We start from the raw sequence: 22,792 nt of genomic DNA on the forward strand, positions 1-22,792 counted from the left end.
CGTGCATCCTCTGGGGCGATCAGTGGTCCAGGAAATGAATTCTAGTGTACTGCGACAACGAAGCAACCGTCCACATCATCAACAAAGGGTGTTCCTCCATCCCCTTCATTAACAAGTTCCTAAGGCGCCTTACGTGGACATGCGTCACCTGCAACTTCATACTGCGCACAGCTCACATTCCCGGGCTTGACAATAAAATAGCTGACTGTCTGTCTCGTTTTAAATTTCAGGAGTTCCAAGCGCTGTGCCCAAATGCCTCTCCCTCAGGCCTGCCCTGCCCAGCATTCGCCCTGACTTTCCTCAACTAAGCTCTACCCTGCAGTCATATCTCTCCACAGCCTCACGGTACATGAGATCAAGCCTAGCCGAATCCACATTAAAAGCCTACGACTCCGCATGGTTTCGCTTCGACAGCTTTAGCGCCACCTTCTCAGACCCCGTTCTGCCTGTCAACCTCGCCATCATGAGCACCTACATCGTGCACTGTATCCAAGCTCAAAAAATGCAACCCTCCTCCATCAAAAGCCAAGTCGCAGGCATCCAATTCCACCTAAGGTGTTTGGACCCGTCCGCATGCAGTCTGCTGGGGCATCCGTCCATCCACCTGCTCCTCGCCGGCATCAGGAAACAGACACCAAAAGGCACAGACAAGCGTCTCCCTCTCACCCTCCCTCTCGTCAAAAAACTGGTCACTAGACTGAGACAGGGGTGCTTCAGTCCTTACCAGGATCTACTCCTGGAAGTGGTGTTTCTATGTGCCTTCTACGGTTTCCTCAGGGTGGGCGAATTCACGACACGTAGCAACATATTCAAGGCCTCCCACGACCTCACGGTGTCGGACATCACGCTAGACGAACATTATTTTTCAATTTTCCTAAAACACTCAAAATCCGACAAACATTTCAAAGGTATTCCCGTTGCAATAACTCGCACTAACACAGAGTTCTGCCCCTTTTTTTCCATGTCCCGTTATCTGGGTCTTCGCTGTCACGCCCGGCCCGACGAACCGCTGTTCCTGACCCAGGAGAGCAAACACCTACCGCTCCCAGCATGCGCTCCCCAGGACGTGCCGCTCCGCCGTCCCCCCGTAGCGCTAATACGCATGTGCTTGGCGGGGAACCCCGGTGCGAAGCTGCTCGTGGGATTCCAAAAATAAATAAATAAACGAATGACCAACCTTCGGCCAGCAGCACGCTTGCCGTGCTTGCCCTGGGTGACACTTCCCCTACCGTCTCCACTATAGCTTAGTGGGTATGCAACATGCGTTGTCATATCGTGCGGCGGGGCCATGCGTTTTAGCGACAGCTGTCGTGATTACGCTGCAAGCCAGCCCAGGGCGACGCATCCTCCACATCTCCACTAGCTAGTGGACCCCAACTCTTGTAGTCCATCACACGGCGGGGCCCCCGGCCTCCCTCTTCCCATGACCCATGCTTAGCTCTGACCCAGCCTCGCACACCGTCCGCCGCCTTCGGCCAATACGCCGATCGCGTTTGCGGTCCCTACGCATGCATCAGTTATGTTGGGGGGTCCCCCTCTGGCATATGGTTTTGTTTTGGGGGTCTATTCATTCCCCAGCTGCTGCCTCCCCTCCCCGTCCATGCATGCGCACGGAACCGTTGACTCAATAATATTCATAAACATTTCCGTTCTTAAATTAAAATGAAGTCTGATAGGTCTGTAGTGTAATTTCTCATCAGATATTAACCTGTTGTTATTTTGGATTTGGTTATGTATGTTTTGGACTCACAGTCCAGATAAGAGGTGAATTGAATCAGTGTGTACTGTGTAATGATTCTCACATGTGTCTGATCACAGTAAATTTACCTGTCTGCTTTGTTTTTTACTTTCAGAAGAATGCAATTGACAAGAGGACAGACTAATTTGTTTGCAAGAACAGACACGCTGAATATTAGTTACAAAAATAAATAAAAAGAATAGAAGCAAAATAACAGAAACCTCTGTACAGTAAGTTGCATATCTCACAACACATTTTCCTGACATACATCGCGGGAACTACAGTGTTGCTAAAATCAGAAGGAGTTAACAGATCTAGAAAAATCTCATCTTATACAATTGAGGGTTAAGGGCCTTGCTCAATGGCTACCAGTGGCACATTAATATACCTGGGATTTGAACTCACAACCTTCCAATCAGTAGTACAAAACCTTAACCACTAAGCTACCACATCTCCAAAGACCACAAACCTCCTAATTTAATGAGATAGTTGAGATTGGCATAAATGTAAAGGTAGATAGTTAAGTCTCTTGCAAGCCTGCAACAGTAGGCTCTCCTCATCCTATGCCAGAATCAACATCAGCAATTTTGAGGCAGTTCAATCACTCAGCTGCAGTTAACTGCTCCTCCAGCTTCAGCTCTTCTGCTTGGAGCTTCTCCATATGTGGCAGCTCCAGGTACAATCACAGACATGACAGCTGTGCATAGCAGCTACATGGACCTGGGTGGAGGATGAGTGAGCCCTTTGAATCCTTCCCTTGCTGTCAAGGGAAGCACAGCTTAACACAAAGCATGTTTTTTTACACTACCTTTGCCTAATGTTTATTTTGGAACTGTTTGCCAGTCTGCACTCCGTCCAGGGTGTATCCTGCATCGATGCCCGGTGACGCCTGAGATAGGCACAGTTCGGATAGGCGGTAGAAAATGAATGAATGAATGAATGAATGTTTTCCAGTCTACCGCTCTGTCACAACTCTGCAACTGCATCTGCTTCTATGACTGTTATTGATTAATATGTGTAGACTGATGGCAAGAATTAAAAAAGTAATCTTTTTTAAATTAAATCTATATCACAATAAAATGTATAAAATAAAAATAAAAGGCTTTCAATATGTATATATATATATATATATATATAATATGTTTTTGTCTTTGACATTGAATGTCTAACTCAATTTGACAATTCTAAACAATTCTGAATGAACCATGTGAATGAACTACAAGATTTAATATGTTAAAAGATTTTAACACATTTATCATTATCATTTTTATAACCAACATTGTGCACAGAAAATTCTGTCATGGGAAAAGGAAAAGAAAGTACACCATTGTCCAGTAGTCCCTACCTAAGCTCACTTCTGTAAACACACAGATATTTCAATATGTAGTAATTTTTCTCCAAAAACTAAACCGGAATTTAGTTGTTGTTTTTTTTGTTCAGAAACCAGTTTGTAAAAAAAAAAAAACAGTATAGCATATAAGAATAATTTTGTAGCATGGCAAACATTCCTTAATAATAGAATGTATTTTTTTTTTTTTTTGAATATGGTCTTAAAACATTTTCCAAATTCATAAGCAGCAGGTTATAGGTTATAGGTGAAAAATTGGCATTTTCTTCAGAACATCTCCAGATCAACAAACTCTTCTCTCTCAAACTCTAAAGTTGTGCCTTTGTATATGTAATTACACTTATTGATGTTTAACTAAACTTGGTCATTTTTTGTAACACATGGCTAGAGTATTTTCATTCAATTAATTTTTTTTTCAATTTATATAGTGCTTTTTTGATGAATGGTGTTTTAAAGCAGCTTTACAGAGATATGACAATTAAAAATAAAATTAACTAAGTAAAAATAATGAATTTATATTTAATCCTAAAGCTCCTTTATCCCGTTCTCCACCCCTGCACACCTGTTCCTTATGTTTCGCCTAATTACCTCCCCAATTTATACTGGTTGTCTTGTGTGTTTTTTGCTGAGTCTTTGTCTCTTGTTTTTGGTTTGTGATTTGTTGCTTAGTTTTTTCCATAGGGTTTCCTATTTCTGTTGGTTTACTTTTTTTTATTAATAAAACCCCCATCTGTTTTCTATCCCTGTGTTTGGGTCTGGATTCTGCTACAATGGAGGCAACCTGTACCTGGCAGGTGACACTGGAGAGTGTGATTAATTGATGTCCTTTGTGTAGATGATGCTTTTAGGCAATATATACCGTTGTGCTCAAAATTATTCATAACTTTCTATTTTTATAGTGGGTTTTTTTTTTGGGTTGTCTTCTGTGATAATTGAGTTTAATAATTCTCTCATATATTTAATATGTGACATATAACATGATATTTCAAGAAACGTGACATTTCATGCGTTTTAATTGATGAATATTCAAAATCAATATGTTTAGAATTATTGTACAGTATCAATAATCATTAGAAAAGCCTTTGTTCTTAATGACAGCCTGCAAATGCTTCTTATAGGTCTCCACAAGATTTCTACAGGTCTGCTGTGGAATGTTTTCCCACTCTTCCTTCGCAAAAGCCTCCAGTCATTGTAGATTGGAAGACTTCATAGCATTGAACTGGATCCTCAATTCTCTCCATAAATTCTCAATTGGGTTCGGATCAGGGCTCTGACTTGGTCACTCCAGTGCATTTATGCTGTTGTCCCTGAACCACTGCTTGACCAGTCCTGCCATATGCTTTGGGTCATTATCCTGCTGGTACTGTAGGTCCAGTTATCTGGCAGGTTGAGCTTGTGTGCTGACACCACCAGGTTTTCATCAAGAATCTGGCTAGATGGCTTCTTCTTTATTACACCAAACATATACATCCATATATCCAAAGACGTCCAGTGTTTCTAATCTGACCAGAGGATGGATGGCCAGAAATTCATATCTCTATCTAAATAACCCCTTGCAAAGGCCAGGCATGCATGCATGTGTCTCTGGGTAAGGAGTGATGTATTTCTGGGGCGGTGTCCAAGGAGACCACCTCGATGAAGAATTCCCTGAATGGTGGATCTTGATACTGTCTCTCCTGCTTGGTTGAGGGTGTTTGGTGATGCGTGAGTAGTTCTTTGCATCATGGCAGAACTTTCTAGTGACTCCTTCCATGCCATCCAGGTTTTTGGCAATGTTGAACATCTTAAACTTCTTGATGACACTGTATGGTTGATACAGGGACATCCAGTTCTTTAGAAATGGCTTTGTAGCCTTTGTCTCCACTAAGGGCATTGACAACATGTGTACAAAGATCATGACTGAGTTCTTTCTTCTTGGCCATGCTGACAGTGACTGAGGATAATTAAAGCTTTGCCCCTTAATTATACTTTACAGTACGCTAAATGTGTTACCATTTAACATAACATTTAACTTAATTGATTAGACCTAAATTTATTAAATTGATTATTGTCACTGGAGTGTGAAGCCATGTGCACTTTCATAAAAGAAGGAATTTTTACTGATATTGGGAATAGGGTATTATTAATTTAGATTTCTGAATTTATTATTGATTTTATTATTATTTTTTATTAATTTTTCACAACTGGTTTCTTAATATTGCCTTACAGTTCTGTGAAAAAAAATACAACATTTTGAAATATGTGTTTTGTTGTCATTTTTTTAAGGTTATACTGTATGTTTATCAAAATTGATGTGAACCACCTAATAATTAAGAATAATAATATATAATATAAAAATATATATTATAACTATTAATAAGATTATAATATATATTATATATTATATAATAAATAAAGTAAATTTTACTTACTCTGTTCAGTATTACTATACCCTCCTCTGTGGCAGGGTCTGTCTGGACCCTAAAAGTGCCGCTTTCCTCCAGGTCATCTAAAGTGTAGTTCATCCTAGCATTTATGCCAACATCAGCATCTTTTGCCATGACCCTACCAACTGCGGTGCCAACTGGTGCTGATTCCAGAATGGCAAACGTGTACAGGTCTGCCAGGTTAAGAGGAGAATATGTGATGACTCATTGGAAATATTTCAATACATCTCTACAAGTACCAATGCTAACAAAGAATTGTGGAAAATAGCAGCTTTGTTTGACTTTATAAAAATGTTGTTAAGCTACATAACATTGATTTGTGTTCATAAAATTAAAGTGTAGTGTCCTACAACCCTTTTTTATTTTTAAACTGCATTCTGTCAAATATAATCAAACTGTAACATATTAATTGTAGCAGAGTGACTCAGCTTATCTCAGTGGTCCTTAGTTCAGCCATCAATTCATATTTACGGTTTACTTTGCTTGAGCTTTATATCTTGGACAGATGCCTGGATATTCTTTAGGATTTTACAATAGGTTCATGTTTTATTAATGGCAAGTCAACCATACCGTGGGGCATTGTTTATCTGAGTTTTTGTGACATTTTGGATGAGTAGTCAAAGTTTGGTAGAGCAGCCACTTTCAAGTTTAACCATTGTTCCAATCACTGAATGGCTATCACATTGGGTTTATTGTATGAGCTTTAGAAACAGGTTTGTAATCCTTTCTGTACAGATATATTTCAATAGATTTTTTTTATCTTTCCTGGAATTATCTTTTCCTGGAAGTGCATATCTTTTGTGGCATTGTGTTGCATGTTGAGACCTTTTACTCTGTTTCACATTGCTGGACAGTTTCTGTTAAATGATGCTTAAATTCAACAGAGTCCAGTAATCAATTAATCAGTCTATTTGATTTGTTAAAAAATTTAATTGTCTAGCACTAAGACAAGCCTTATGTATTGTGCTAAATAGCATAATCAGCTATAAATGATTGTGTATGAACGTGTATAGTTGGCTAGTTGATGACTATGTTAAGTAAATTTGTCAGATTTCACAGAAGGGCAAGTATAGCAAAAGATTTGTTAAACAAGTTAATGATGTCTATGATATAAAGTTGTCAGAACACACAGTGCATAACAGATTGGTAAGAGCTAACCACATATGTGTTGCTTATTTGGGGAAGAGGATGAACTATGGGAAGATGACAAGATGGCAGAGGCAGTATGATGTTCTGGGAAATATTCTAATAGGAACCCGTGGTTCCTGGTATTCATGTGAATGTTAGTTTGACACATACCCCCTACCTAAACATTGCTGCAGTCAAATACACTCATGTATACATGGTATTCCCTAATGGCAGTGGTCTTCAAATTCTCCCGATGGCAGTCCAACTATGGATCTTTTGGGATATGCTAAATTAACAAGTCCAATCCATCTTGCAACTCTTAGTGCCAGATAAAAACAGCCAACCTTCAGAGGTTTTTCAGGCTTCAACAGGTTAGAGCTGTTTTGCAACACAAATGTGAGCTACATAATATTAGGCAGGTGCTTTGGGTTCTTCCACATCAACCTTGGCACACCATGTATGTATGGTCTCATTTTGTGCACAGAGATATTGAAATAATGAAGAAAACATATACAGTCAAGATTATACTACATAAATTTCAGGAAGACTTACATACATTTCAGGAAGACTTATACAACAGTCAGGTTTCCACATAATTTTGACCATATAATTTATCTGAATGTGCAATATTACTACTTTTCTCTTGTGGTTTATATATGGTTTATGATTGCTTGTGCTGAATTTGCCTCTCAAAAATGTTTGACCATGATGTTTTATCTGTTACAGTCTTGAAGTAAGCAAATTAAAAAATTATGCATCCTGACTCGCTTATGGTACAAGTATTTCCAGTGTTTTATAAGCTTTGTGCATAATAAGTTGTCAGTAATAATGTATTGCTTTTTACTCACTATGTTGAAAGGTAGGCCCATTATCATTCACATCAATTAGGGTGATGGTCACTGTTGTTGTAGCACTGTAGCCTCCAGTATTTCCAAGCATGTCTTTCACTTGAATTACAACAAAATACTTCTCACTTGCTTCTCTATCAATGTTTGGCCAGGATGTAACTATGGTGCCTTAAAATTAGTTAATCAGATGAGAAAAGTCAGATGTGAAAATGTTATAATTCACACTCTTTTTGGGCATTTTAAGCAATTATGCATATTCGGGCAAATATATTATTGATATAAAGTTTTGCTTGAAAGTTTCTGAACCTGCTTAGATAAAAATAGACATTTCTATATTTTTGCTTTAAAAAAATCCTAAAAGCAGACAAAATGATCCCAATCAAATAAGACAACTATATTATAACTGGTACTGGTTCCAATATTATGTATTTGTAAGAGGCAAAGGTAGATGAACCTATAGGTTTAGTATTTAATTTGAAGGTTAAATTAGAGTCCATCTGTTTTCAATCAGTGGCCTGACAATCAGATGTCAGTGAGTGCCCTCTTTTAAAAAAGGTAGTATTGCAAGGAAAAAGCCATTAGTCTCTAATAAGAACATTGCAGTCCATGAAGAAAAAGATCATGTGGACAAGCTAGAGAGCTATTAAAAAATTATTTTTGGGACAATTGAGACCAATATAATACTTTTTGGCTTAAATGAGAAGCATTATTTTTGGAAAAAGGATAATACTGCATTCCACCATACTAATCTTATACAATCCTTGAAACATGGTAGTGGTAGTATCATGCATTTACATTTACAATTACAGCATTTGGCAGACACCCTTATCCAGAGCGACGTACAAATGTGCTCTATCATTGAATGCATTAACTCTGGTTTACTAGGCAACAGACTGGTTAATGTGTTTAATATATATTAAAAAGTAGGTCTTCAACTGTCATTTGAAAATACTGTAGCCAGTGATTCAGCTATGGGAGGTTCATTCCTCCACCTTACTGCCAGAACAGAAAAGAGTCTTGTAGTATACTTACCTCTTACGCTGAGAGGTGGTAAGTCTAGTCAAGCAGTGTTGGTACAGTAGCTCAGAGGGTGCGAGGTACAGTGCGAGGAGTGATGAGGGCTTTGAAGTAAAAGAGACATTTTTGGCTTTGTAGACAAGCATCAGTGTTTTAAATCTGATGCGTGCAGCTTGAAGGATACCAGATGATGATCTAGATTCTAGATGTCATGTCTGTAGCTGAGGAAGAACGGGTGAAAACCAGGTCCAGGACATTTTCTACTTTGTGTGTGGGGATGTAGCTTTTGAGTGTCAGGGCGAATGAGTTCAGAAAGTCAGGGGGAGTTCAGAAAGTCAGCCTTTCAGAGGGGAGGTTGAAATCGCCAAACACTGTCAGGGGGGTGCTGTCGGAAGGGAAAGCACTGAGCAGCATGAAATTCAAAAGAGGAGATGGTTAAATGAGACAAGAGGAGAGGTGTGAAACACCATCTCCTTGAAAACAGTAGACCTGTACCACCACCTCTGGCCATTTCTCGTGGTGAGTGAGAGAAAGCATAGCAGAGAATAGAGCAGAGAATAGAGCAACTATATCCAGGTCTCTGTTAGTGAAAGAAAATAAAAGGAGTAGTGGGAAGCTAAAACCGAGATAAAAATCAGCTTTCCTTACAGCAGACTGGCAATTCCAGAGCTCACTGTTTGAGACTCACACAACAGAGGAGTGTAGATAAGGTTACTGGAAATGTGAACTCTTCTCTGTAGATGAGAGCACCATGCTTTGGTCCTGTATTGCTCCACCGGGGTCAGGCCAGCTTGCCATCATTGACATGAATTTAGAACAATGAATTCAGAATCATACCAGTGAATTCTAAAGGTAAATGGCAGGAAATCTGTCCATAAACTGAATCTCAAGAGAAAATTAGTCATACACCAAGACAAGGAACACAAGTCTGCCAACCAAAGAGGAACAAAGATAATGTTTTGGAATAGCCAAGTTAAAGTCCTGACTTTAATCCAAAAATTTTAACAACTGATTAACAGCTGATGCACGCTTGATGACATGGCCTGCCAGAACTAACACGATGCTTGATGTTCATATACTTTTGCCAATCACAGATATGTATGCTGGATCAATTTTCTCAATAATTAAAATTAAGCAGTATAATATTTTTGGCCTATTTGTTTGACTGAGTTCTTTGTTTACTTTTAGGACTTGTGTGAAAATCTGATGATGATTTGGGTCATATTTATGCAGAAATATAGGGTTCACAAACTTCAAGAAACACTGTAAATCTATAGTATATGCTATGTAAAAAGAGTTAGCATATCTTTGAGTTACTACCTGTCTTTGGCTCCACTGAGAAATACGGCTCTCCTTGCAGAATGGAATAGATAAGTTTGGCATTATTTCCAAACATGGGGTCGTCTGCATCTATGGCTGTCACTTGAAACACTGTAGTCCCTATGTAGAGAAAGAGATGGTATACAAACAGAGCACTTATCCTGGAGAGTATGACAGGTGATTGTTTTCTGTAGTGACACACATGCTAGCTGTAAAATTAATTTCCATGGACTGCCTCAGTACATTTATTTATTTTATGAACATGTAAGAAGCAGGACACACTGCTATATACAGGATACAGAAAATATTGTGCAAATATATAGGCCTCTGTTAGGCAGCCAAAGATTACAACATAATAATGACCCAAAGCCTAAGTATAAGGTTGCAAACAAATCAGAAGAGCATAATCTTTTTTGGAAAGGGAATCAGGAATCCTATTGCGGAAGCCCTTACCCAAAAGGTCTTTAACAAAATATCATTTGTGTATACATCAGAAATTTTAAGTTTTTAAGTTTTTTATTTCCATTTTAATGTGTTTTACTTTTTTCAACTGGAATTTTAACAGGGGATAAAAGGCAAATTGAAATAGAAATTGAATTTCTAAATAAAAGCATATTAAATCAATTCAAGGGTAGCATTTCTCACCAAAACATAATCTGCAAAAAGCTCCTACACTTTAAAATCTCCTCCTAAAGTAACAATTTGAACTCAATAAAATTGTTCACAGCTGCTCTCTAGAGGCTGTTGTTGCACTATTTTAGATCTTAATGTATGTAATAAGGATAAGTTACTGCTACCTTATTCTTCTTTTCTTAAAGAATTTACTTGACTTGCAAAGCTTCCATACATTCCAGTTTTGAAAAATTATCCATTATCCTGCTATACACAGTATGGTGCCACCTAAGAGCATTCTACAAGTTATAATTCTGTGCTATGACCTACAGAATATTTTTCACTATTTGGAATCTACTTGGTTCTAGTTTTTTTCCATTTCTTAATTTGATACAATAATTTCTCATTGTTTAATTAAAAAATTTAATTTTCAATAATGAATAAGATTATACTTTACCAATTGGACTCATCTCAGGGATACTGGAAGTGTAGGGTTCATTTATGAAATGAGGACCATTGTCATTGATATCCTGGACTTTGATGATGAACTCTGACTCAGGCTCCACTGGCTGGCCAGTTCTGCGGTCAATAGCTTCAGCATGGAGTACATAGAATGCCTTCTTTTCCCTGTCCAAGCTCTTATGAACATGAATTTCACCACTGAACTCATCAATATTAAAGATATCTTCTGCTCCTTCTCCAGAAAGGATATAGCTGATGGCAAAGTCTCCTGTGTCGTAGGTTGATTTCAGCTGAGTGAAAAATATTTTAACAGAAGTAAAATAACAGTAATTATAGTCAATGATATATAGACGTGATTATAAACAAATCAATACACACATTACTATTTAATCATACATTATACAACAAATAGTTCCAGTCAGCTAATTTGCTTTGACAGAGTTCTATGTCATTTTGTCTGTCTGCATAGCTATACACAATAATCCATCCAGCTGTGGTTTCTTTTGGAAATAGTTTTGCTGATAGAACAAAAATAAGCAACATATTTGGCCATATTGTGTATTCAGGTAACATTGACATATATCTGAAAAATGTGACTTCACAAAGAAAAAATATCCAGTAAGTTCCGTAGATAGAAACATCCTGTTGATGAGAAAAGTCAACGGGGGATAGCCAGACTGGTTTAAGAGAAATAGAATGGTGTGGAAGCGAGGTGTGGTCAAGCAGAAGCTTGAATGGAGTGCGGAATGTCTGTTTCCTCTCCCCTACAGGTCCATGACAATGGTCTCACAAGTGTTGGAGTGAGGCATGGTATATCTGCTGGCATTGCGGAGAAGCTGGCCAATTTCCAGGACTAGTGCCATGTGATGGCGGTGGAGATGTTGGTTCACTTGGACATACTACATACAGGTGATTGTCAGAGGTGTTGCATACCACACTTTGGTGGTTCAGGCTTCAATCAGACCTAAATTCACAAAAGCTTGTGAGGCTTTGTGTGTAGCACATAGGATGAAGGTGAGGTCTGTGCAGAAGGATGTGCTCAAATACCTCTCAGTGGCAATCACAATTCATTCATGTTACAAAAGTATAGAATTGATTATTTCACAAACGTAGCCCTGCTAAAAAAAACAGCATTGCTGGTCCAGCATAAGGTATGTTTTGCATGCTGGGACCAGCTTGGGATGGTGGTATGCTGGTCCAGCATTAGGTGCTGGTTGCTGGTGTGCTGGCCGACCAGCTTGGGATGCTGGTGTGCTGGCTGACCAGCTTAGGATGGTGGTATGCTGGTCCAGCATTAGGTGCTGGTTGCTGGTGTGCTGGCCGACCAGCTTGGGATGCTGGTGTGCTGGCTGACCAGCTTAGGATGGTGGTATGCTGGTCCAGCATTAGGTGCTGGTTGCCGGTGTGCTGGCCGACCAGCCTGGGATGATGGTGTGCTGGCCGACCAGCTTGGGATGGTTGGTGTGCTGGTCCAGCATTAAGTGCTGGTTGCTGGTGTGCTGGCCGACCAGCCTGGGATGGTGGTATGCTGGTCCAGCATTAGGTGCTGGTTGCTGGTGTGCTGGCTGACCAGCCTGGGATGGTAGTGTGCTGGCCGACCAGCCTGGGATGCTGGTGTGCTGGTCTACATATGTTGTCTATGATACACACACACATATTATATGTATATGTGAGTTTGTTTAAAATATTTATTGGACAATGACATTTGCCATCACACTGTAATATACACACGTGCACAAATAACCTTACACAATATAACCTTTACAACACACATTTTCGGTCTTAGCTTCCACTCTCTCTTTTAGCGAGAAACAAGTAGTATGTGGTGCCGATGACCATGTTTTTTTAAGAGGTGCTACCTGGAGTCGTTTGCCTTTAGACAACTTCTGCTCTGTCTTCTTTATTCTCTGAAAAATTATAGAAACAAAATAAGAAACAAAACTATATATCACTCACTGGTCACTATCCTTACACCAGAACTGCAGAAAGGCTGGTTTTATCACATTTTTATAATTACAGTAATTGGTACTGAAGTGGAGTGTGTACTGGAGAGTGGGGCACAACATAATGTGGGGAAATTTGAAACAGAAAATTGCACAAAAATGTAAACAAATTTAGAAAATATTAAGGACAGATTATCTTACCATAGCATGTGTCTTGCTGTATACCTACCTCTTACCCTCAGAAATGGTGGGACCAGTCGAGCAGTGCTAGTAGGCTGGAGTGAGCATGGTGCAGTGATGAGGAGTGATGAGCTTTGAGGTAAGAGGAAGCTGGTCCATTTTTCACTTTGTAGGCAAGCATTAGTCTTTTGAATCTAATCTAATCTTTTGTATGCCACTACCAGATGCAGTTGGAGGGAGTGCAGAAGTCGGGTGGTATGTGAGTACTTACCCAGGTTAAAAACAAGCCATGCAGTTGAATTTTGGAGTGATCTGGAGATGAATCACCTGGACTGACCAGCAGCTCAGTTTTGCTGGGACTGTTACAACTGATGAGCTGTCATCCAAGATGACATGTCTTCCAGACATGCTGAGATCCAACATAAGCTGTGGAGGTCTAGGAGTAGGATAATCTTGGCTGTATACAGTAGGCGTAGAAAGAGATGAAAGAGTGCAAGTTGAACGTCAAAAGAAGGAATCCAGAAGACACGCCTAAAGAAGCCTAAAGCTTGAAGCCTAAAGCTCATCAGATGGAAGCTTTAAATCACTAAGCACTGTCAGAGGAATGCTGTCAGAAGCGTGGCAGGGTGGCGGCCATCTTGATCGTGGCTCTTCCGGGTTGGATACCCTTTCTCTATTTAAGGATGCCGCTGGTAGATGGTCTTTACTACTAGCCCTGCACTTGTGGATACCTTTTTCCCTTAAGTTTCCATTTCGGTTTTGCCTTACTGTTGACGGAACTTTTTTCTCCTTTTTTCTCCTTTTTTCCTTTTCTACTTTTTTCACTTTCTTTGGTTCTGTTCTCCCTGTGTCATTTTCTTATGTATGTTGGATTTTTTTCCTGTTGCCTGGCAATTTTGACTGACCTTTCTCCTTATTCCTGCCTCTGCATTCTGAACTACTCACATTAAAGCCTTTCTTTGACCTTAGGCGATGCTCTGCGTTTGAGCCCATATTCGCACTCTAACAGTAAAGCAAAGAGTACTTTGTCCATTTCTTCCAGGAAGTCTCCCATTGAACCAGGAAGATTTGAAATTCAAAAGAAGTTAAATCCAGTGGATATCCAGGTCTCCTTTGGTGCCAATGGGAGCTTAAAGCCAAGAAAAAATCTGCTTTTTTAAGGCCAGACTGTTAATTTCAGAGCCAACCCACCACCTCTGTTTGAGAATGAGAAAACAGACGAAGGTACATGGTACTGTGACTAACTGTAAGAGGTGACTAAACTAAAGTCAACCAAAGTAAGATTAAAATGTGATTGAGGAAAACAGAAAAAGAACAGCAATAGGCACTCTTTTAGAATGTATTACAGGTCTTGGTAGAGTTAATTACAAATAGGGGGCCTTTAATAACTCTACAACAAACTAAGTTAAGCAGATAGGACACAAAAGTGAAAATCATACCTTACCACAGGAGAATATATTCAAAATTAAGAGCTAAAACACACCTAGTAGAAGTAAATTTCAAATTTTTTTAGCTACTTATTTGTTTGTCTTTTTGCCTTAGTTTTGTCTTCATTAAGTAAAAATCATGCTTGATTGGGTTGAGGTAATGTGATTGGTTTGGGCATGGCAAAGGCTTAGCTGATGTTGTCAAACTGGTCCTCTGCTGATTCTGTGATTAGAGTAAGTGGAGAGAGAGGAGGAAATGCAGGAGTATAGGTTTGAGAATAGGGAAACAATGTTGGCACAATGACAGGGAATGGTAGAGAGCTGGCAGACATGATGGAGAGAAGAAAGGTATTTACCAGGTGGAAGGGGAGCAAATTACATAGTATTGGAAGGGGATACAAACTGTTTTATTATGGTGTGGATATGAAGAGAAATGAGGTAGGAGTGATCCTGAGTTTTTGAGAAATGTTTTAGAGGTGAAAAGAGTGTAAGAAATGACAGATGGTATGTACAAAGTACTTCATATATTTTGTCACTGCTACATTGGAATAAACTCTTTTTCATTAAGATCATTTTATTTACTTACAAGAGTGTCAGACAGGGTAATCATTTTAAGTTTGGAAATTGAAGTTGTAATTTTGAATGTCAGTGGTTATGCAGTGGAACATAGAGTTACAAATAAGAGTGGAGGTTGGAGTATGTAGGTGGACTACATTCTATATACAGTAGATGAGGCAATTTGAGAGAGATTAGTGAAAGTGGTGGTAGGAGAGAATGTAGCCAGAAAGCAACGGATTGTGATGTGTACGATGTCTCTGGTGATCAGGAAGAAGAGGAGAGCTTTGGGTGGTCAGGAAGAGCTTCAAAATGACTGGGAATCTACAGCAGAAGTTATTAGGGAGACAGGTAGGAGGGTGCTACTGTAGGTTTGTCATTTGGAAGGAGAAAAAAGATAAGGAAACATGATGATTTAATCTGGAAGTACAGGACAGCATTCAGAGGAAGAGACTAGCTTAAAAGAAGTAGGACGTAGAAAGGACCGAAGAAAGTAAACAGGATTTACAAGGAATCACAGCACAGAGTGAATAGGGCCCGGCAAAGGCCAAACCGAAACCATACTATGTGTTGTTAGTCAGGCCGATCAGTGTGGTGTCGTCTGCAAACTTCAGGAGCTTGACAGAGTGGTCATTTGAGCTGCAGTCATTCGTGTACAGGGAGAAGCGCAGTGAGGAGAGGACACAGCCCTGGGGGGCCCCAGTGCTGATGGTGCGGGTGCTGGATTTGAGTTTTCCCAGTCGCACTAGCTGCTGCCTGTCTGTCAGAAAGCTGGTGATCCACTGACAGACAGAGGAAGGCATGGAGAGCTGGGTTACAGTAAATTGGGCTGGAGGAGTGATGGGATGATGGTGTTGAAAGCAGAGCTGAAGTTCACAAACAGGATCCTCACATAAGTCCCTGGTCTGTCCAGATGCTGCAGAACATATTGCAGTCCCATATTGACCGCATCATTCACAGACCTGTTTGCTTTGTAGGCAAACTGTAGAGGGTCCGATAAGGGTCCGGTGATGTCCTTCAGATAAGCCAAAACCAGTCTTTCAAATGATTTCATGAATTATTAGTACAGAGTCCGGGTGTTGTTGCTCACTCTCTATGAACATATTAGCGGGTGTCTGTAAGGCCGAGATCACGTGCACTTGTGGAGGGATGTAAACACTAACCAGAATGAACGAGCAAAACTCCTGTGGCGAATAGAACGGTTTGCAGTTAATGAAGAGTGTTTCAAGATCACCGCGCAATTTCCCCGTTGATTCCGCATCGCGGCCCGCTCTAAAGAGCTGCAAGCCCGGCAGACTTAACGCGCTGTCCGGAATGTGGTCGTTCAGCCAGGTTTCCGTGAAACAGAGAGCAGCAGAGTTCGAAAAATATTTATTAGTCCGGGTGAGCAGAAGGAGTTTGTCCGTTTTGTTGGATAGGGAGCGGAGATTCGCCAGATGGATGCTAGGCAGCGGTGTTAAACCGCGCTGTCTGAGTTTCACTAGCTCGCCGGCACGCTTTCCCTGCCTGCGCGTCCTGAAGCGCTTAAACAGTGCAGCCGCTCCGCCATGAAATTCAGCAAAACATCGGAATAATCAAAAACCGGTAAAACATCTTGTGGTGTGTACTGCCGAATGTTCAGCAGTTCATCCCTGGTGAAACTGATCGTATTTCCTTGACACAAAACAGTAAAAACTAACAAAAACAGACCAAACACTGAGGAGCTAAGTACTGAGGCTGCCATCTGTGGCGCCATCTTGGTGTATGGTGTATGGTGTAAGTACACATAAACTGCATCTGTGCAACCTGGTGCAAACAGTGCAAGACAAAAAGACAGTGCAGGACAAAAGTTATGCTTACAGGGTAATGCTCCTATAAACTAGACTTCCGGAGTGAATGCTGGCGCGTACTGCTGCCGCTGCTCCTCATGGTTTAAGTTTATTTGTTTGTTTATTTCAAATGTTTGATTACTGTTGCTTTTTTGTGGTAATTTTTAACTAGAAGGATTAAGGACCGTTCAAATGACCATTTATACCTAATTAAGGAAATCTGAGATGCAGTGATCTCTACTGATTGGTCAACCTGACGCTTCCAAGTTTGCATTCAACAACGTGGATTAGCCGACTTTTCATGTGGATTCTATACTGTATATATTTTTTTCATCATCCAGTGACATTGGTTTTCCAATATACTGCAGCGGAACATTTTTCACTGCAAACCCGTGTCACTGAACCACCACTGACCCTTCGATCGCACCAGGATATTATCTACTATCCTCTGTAGGAGTACATCCATCGTGGGTCACGACGGAATTATATCTATGATGGCACTGGTCCAATACGATTGTTCTGGTCGTCCTCTCATCGCCCACCAAAGAAATCAATACGGACTGTCAACCACAGTGTGCTGGCCGGTATCGGTAGATTAGCATGAACTGATCTTACTTTAGTTTTATTTAATATTTGCTCGTTAACAAACAAAATACCTCTTATATATAATCTTCTGAATGACAGTAAGTTCGATTTTCTTTGTCTCACTGAAACATGGCAACAATCCCATGACTTTTCTCAGCTTAATCAAGCTGTCCCTCCTGGCTTTACACCTGTCAGCCTCACGCGTCTGGCCGTGGTGGAGGGCTTGCGATAGTTTATGACGAGAAATGGAAAGCTTCTCTCATGAACATGCCTCTATATCATACTGTAGGTCACTAACAAGCGGACCGCGGTCCGGACCCAGAAGCTGTCCAATACTGACCCGGACCTAGAGCCAAAATAAAAGGTTATGATTTAAAACCTGACGGGACACGTCTATTTTAACCGGTGCAGCTTTTGCAATCTTTACGGTAAAGGTAGTGGAAACGCACAGACCAATTGCATGCGAGTTAAGCCATCCCACGTGATACCACTTAGCCAATCAAATCTGTGCATTCCTGAAGGAAACTATGTGACTCAACAGTGCAAGACAGATGAGAGAGCATTAGAGTAAAGTTACACATGAAAGAAAGATAGCGATACATGTAGAAAAAAAGGGAGAGAAACAGACGAGTGAGACGGAGAAAGGGAGAGAAACAGACGAGTGAGACGGAGAAAGGGAGAGAAACAGACGAGTGAGACGGAGAAAGGGAGAATAAAGAACAAATGCCGCTCTCCAAAAAGGAAAGTGGACAGCGAAAATAGAGCATTTACTCCAGAATATACAGACTCCTTTCTGTTCATACTTCCCACTTCACACTAAACCAGTGTGTCTCATATGTTCAGAAACCGGGGCACTGGCAATGTGAAACGCCATTATGAGACAAAACATACAGGTTTTGAACAAACATATCCACTCAAATCTGAAGACAGCGTGCGAGGTAATTTTCTCTACAATGAACATAGTCAAATCTAAATACTATTCCAGGCCCACTAATGAGCACCTCCACGTGTGTATGAGAACGGTCCTGACTCCATTCACGCCCAGGTTTAACATCCTGGCAATCCAAGCTAGAGCTCAGTTCTTTCACTGAGATATAAAAGGCAAAGTTAAGCACTTTATTTAACATACACAATTTTCACATTTTATTTATTTTCTCTTATTTTGAAATGTAGCCCTACTTTTATTTATTTAATGAGAGAACGTTATACATATCTACAATCATACATATGTTCAGTTCTATGTTACGTGACAATAAATATTGTCAAGTTTTTGAATTGTACTTGATGGAGGTATTGAATCAGGTATTGATTGCTTGCAGATGTTGATACAACTACTAGGCTACTTAAATATATATATATCACACTAACTAGTTAGACATTATGATCTTCTGGACCTTTTTCCCTGTGCTTAATTCTGAATGTAGGTTATATGCTCTTTGTTTGGTCTAGGAATGCCTGCTACACTGTGATTTCTCACAGTGGTCATTGTTGTTCCATTGAGTGACAGGGGGTTGGGTTTAACTGCATTAAATGTATGTACAGTATTAGCTTTTATTCAATTTGTTTCTCTTATTGTCTCTAATTCGCTTATTGTCTTGATTAGATACTGTAATTTTCTTTAATTATGTCAGATACACAAAATATGATGAATACAGCCAATAGGTCAGCAGGATGCATTTACCTTATGCAAGTACCGAAAAGTAGGAATTTCTTTTCTTCAGGAAACTCATTTATGTAAAACAGATCATTCCAGATTGAAGTTATCATTCTAATTTTGATTCCAAATCTAGAGGTATGGCAATTCTTATTGAAAAAAACATCTCATTTGAGGCCATGATGGTTGAAGCAGATTCTGCAGATAGTTTTGTCATTGTAGTCAGTAAACTTGTATGTTCATCAAACTGCAATGTATCAGTTGTCCTAGCTAATGCGTATGTGCCAAACTATGACTGTCTTTTTTTTTTTTTTTTAAACATCTTCGCTACCAAATCTGGTCACACATTATTTGTTATTAGGTGGAGATATGAATTGTGTAATGTCCTCATCTTTAGACCGTAGCTCTGAAAAAACTTTTATTCCTTTCGCTTATTTTTAAGAAATAGAAAGATCAATGTCAGTCTCCTAGCTGCTGTGAGAGGCTGCTGCAGCTCTGGAACACAAATGCAAAAGGAATCGCATTTGACTTTTGGCAGGATCCATACGCAACACCAGAGGATGTGAAATAGCAAATGGGGAATTGGTATTGCGATTCAAATATGGCAGGGTTGTAACTCTAAAGACATAGGAAATTCATTTGTAGATGGACTTTGCTTTTTCATTCTTTCATGCGTTTGCATAAACGGTGTTTGAATTATGCCATGGTTTTCACAACGGCAAATAGGAAATGCATGTGTGTGTGTGTGTGTGTGTGTGTGTGTGTGTGTGTGTGTGTGTGTGTGTGTGTGTGTGTGTGTGTGTGTGTGTGCGACTGTGTGTGTCAGAGAGTGAGACTATGAACATGAATGACTCTTAGGCTTTCACAAATCCTAGCTAATTTGGAGACAGCAAAAAATGTTGCTATATTATGTAAAATATCAATAAAAAGACATTGAACAAAAGAAAAAGAAAAATATAGTCAGGCTTCTTTTGTAGAAAATAACAGTGGTTTCTCACCTTGGTGAGACACTCGTCTTTCATGACACATAAACTGCCTGGAAAAGAACGTGATGTTTCTGGCTTGGAAACAATTTTTTTAACTGCTGAAGGGCTACCATATGTTGCAACACTATTGTGGTCATGTCAGGCATACCCAAGTCGTTCTTTGGACAGATAGAATCTGGGTATTGTTTAACATAGGAGCCCTTTTATTGTATTGCTGACACGTGTTGCTATGTACTGTACTGTAACTTGACCCCACATTCATCAATATAATTGATGTGTTTTCAGACAAGCTTCACAGACATTCCCACATTGTCAAGCCATGACACAGGATTTTTCCTTACGAAACTGGCTTACATATATAATCTGAGATGTTTTTCAAGGGAACGTAAATCTTTCTTGTTTTACCTGACCAATTATTTTTGGAGTTGGATCTTCTTCCTCAACTGACAGTTGATTCCAGATCCAGCCACGTTTGACTCTAAATCCACGATGGTCTTCAGTGAGTTGGCTGTCACTTATTCTTTGTCTAGACAGTCTTTGATCACTCCCCACTGACCCAGGTATGAAGGAGATCATGATGATCACAAGAAAAACAGAACAGCCACTCATTGGTTGTCTCTCTCTCTCTTTTTCCAGATGATGAGGTCAGAACTGTGTGGTCGATTAGTATGTTAGAATGGCCATGGGATCCTGTGGTTAACAATAAATATATTGATTGTTACAGAATCGAATTTCCAAATTGCACTATACACACGGTTGATGAAAAATGAAATTTTTATATATATGTTTTATATACAGGATACATTTTTTTTATATTCAGGAGCAAAGGTAATGACCAGAACAGAAATATGCACAGCTCCCTTTACCAATAAGGTGTGGTGAAGTCATTTACAATAGGTTTTTTAAAGTAAAGATATCCAGGTGGTGCTCCAAAACAATGTTATATATAATTGGATAAATTTTCATTTTTTTTAAATGTTACAGCCAAATTATTTTTAGTTTTAGTATTATTACAATTTTGTAACCTTTTTTATTTATTCAAATATTTTAATCAATATTGGCCCCACAATCTAAGATAAAAACTTTGAAAAGCTTTATCATTATATATTTTCTTTAGGGCTCTGCATAAGAAAATGAGGAATGTTCTCCAAAATTGGCTCTTCTACAGTTTTAATTATTTAATCAAAGACAAGAGTTTTGGCATAATCAACACAATCAAAAGAAATAGCATTTCTTAAAAAACTGAGCCTCATTGTGAAAGAGCAGTAATATATGTGAAAATGTCACGGTGTGTTTGTTCTTCATTTAATACATGCTTTACTTTCTTCCTCTGTATGGATTATATGTTCGAATAGTATAATATGTCTTTGAACTGCATTTCTGGTTCCACACAAGGCATCTTTTCTTGCCATCTCAAGGGCGTTTTCGACTGCCAACATGAATTGCAAATGTTCCATTCATATGTACTGTTAAATTATTTACATTTTGATCTAAAGAACATGCCAAAAATGATTTGTACTTTTTGTTTTTCTTAATAAAAATAAAACCAACTCACCTGCATGAATGCTCTATTCTTCTTGTTTTTAACTGATCTAGAACTGCTAGAAAAACAGCCTGACAAAATATATAGTACGATTAACGGCCAATGGAGATTTTGCTCAAAATAACCAGCTCTTTCTTTCTCCTCCCTTTTTCGTTATGCCATGCTACCATCCATTACTCAATAGCTTTTCAAGAGGAGCAAACAGTGGTTGTATTGTCAGCTGTCCCCCACACTTTGCCTCCCACCCAAACGAGCCACACTGGTAACACACAAGCAATTATTTCCATGCAAACTTGCTCAAGCTGCAATACAATTGAATTACTATCCATTTTTTTTCATATCCTCACAATATGCACCCTCACACTCTTAAGAATAGGGTATTCATTAAAGTTTTACTGCCCCTATACAGATAATAACAACAATAAAAGGAAGACATTCTATTTACGACATAGACTGCAGCAGATGGCCTTCAGGCAGGCCCAGTCTCCACAAAGAGCTGAAACCACTTTGTACCCCTCTGTCTTCAACCCATTAATGTTTCTGAACACAAAAAATTAAAGGTCTTTTGAACTAGAACGTGTTCACTTTGATTGAACTGAACCAGTAATAATTTATACAAACCACAACAGCAACAAATGTTATCTGGAATACATACTGTATGTACTGTTTTGCATGTTTAATTCTGCAGTTTTATTAGATGTAAGAGGACCTTGAATTTTCAAATACTATTAATCAAAGGAAAAATACACAAGCAAAAATACAAGGAGACAGAGATAGCCTAGAGACAACATAGTTTAAAAATAAGTTGAATACAGTCGATTTTTATACTGAGGTGTACATGCATAGAACACACTGTGGCAAACACATCTTGAAAGAACAAATAACAGACCCTTATACAATTTGAGTAAGCAAAAATCATAACTTAATCTTAGATGACTACTGTAAATCATGTGTATGAACATTAGCTATTTAGATTCACATACAGTATGGATTATTTTAGACAGGTTGATTGCATAGAAACGAATTAATCTTTCCAGCACAATACCATACCATTTCTCAAATCATGAAATTACATTTCAGTTAACAATGTGACCAATTTTTAGTTTTATTATAAATGTTTTATGTATGTATGTATGTAAATCGCACCAGTTCAAGGAGAATCTAGAGGCAATTTACAGTATATGGTTTTGTATTTATTTGATGAGAATCCCA

At 39.2% G+C, this 22,792-nt stretch overlaps 1 protein-coding gene across 3 annotated transcripts in view; it reads right to left on the bottom strand.

Annotated features, from left to right (window-relative positions):
* The window catches only part of cdh19 (cadherin 19, type 2), a 47,848-nt gene extending 26,097 nt beyond the window's left edge, over positions 1-21,751 (bottom strand). Inside the window, exons 1-6 of one of the 3 annotated variants that reach the window (XM_027176886.2) lie at positions 21,593-21,750; positions 20,443-20,727; positions 10,895-11,189; positions 9,826-9,945; positions 7,489-7,656; positions 5,498-5,685 (exon numbers count right to left, since the gene is read on the bottom strand). In XM_027176886.2, the coding sequence (XP_027032687.2) occupies positions 5,498-5,685; positions 7,489-7,656; positions 9,826-9,945; positions 10,895-11,189; positions 20,443-20,646 (975 nt within the window). In that variant the 5' untranslated portion in view covers positions 20,647-20,727; positions 21,593-21,750. Of the gene's footprint in view, positions 1-5,497; positions 5,686-7,488; positions 7,657-9,825; positions 9,946-10,894; positions 11,190-20,442; positions 20,728-21,592 lie in introns of those variants that run through there. The other 2 variants (XM_027176896.2, XM_047808894.1) reach the window with 2 other exon arrangements.
* Positions 21,752-22,792: the final 1,041 nt, after the last annotated feature.

This window comes from Tachysurus fulvidraco, chromosome 25, assembly GCF_022655615.1.
Source record: "Tachysurus fulvidraco isolate hzauxx_2018 chromosome 25, HZAU_PFXX_2.0, whole genome shotgun sequence".
Taxonomy (NCBI): domain Eukaryota; kingdom Metazoa; phylum Chordata; class Actinopteri; order Siluriformes; family Bagridae; genus Tachysurus; species Tachysurus fulvidraco.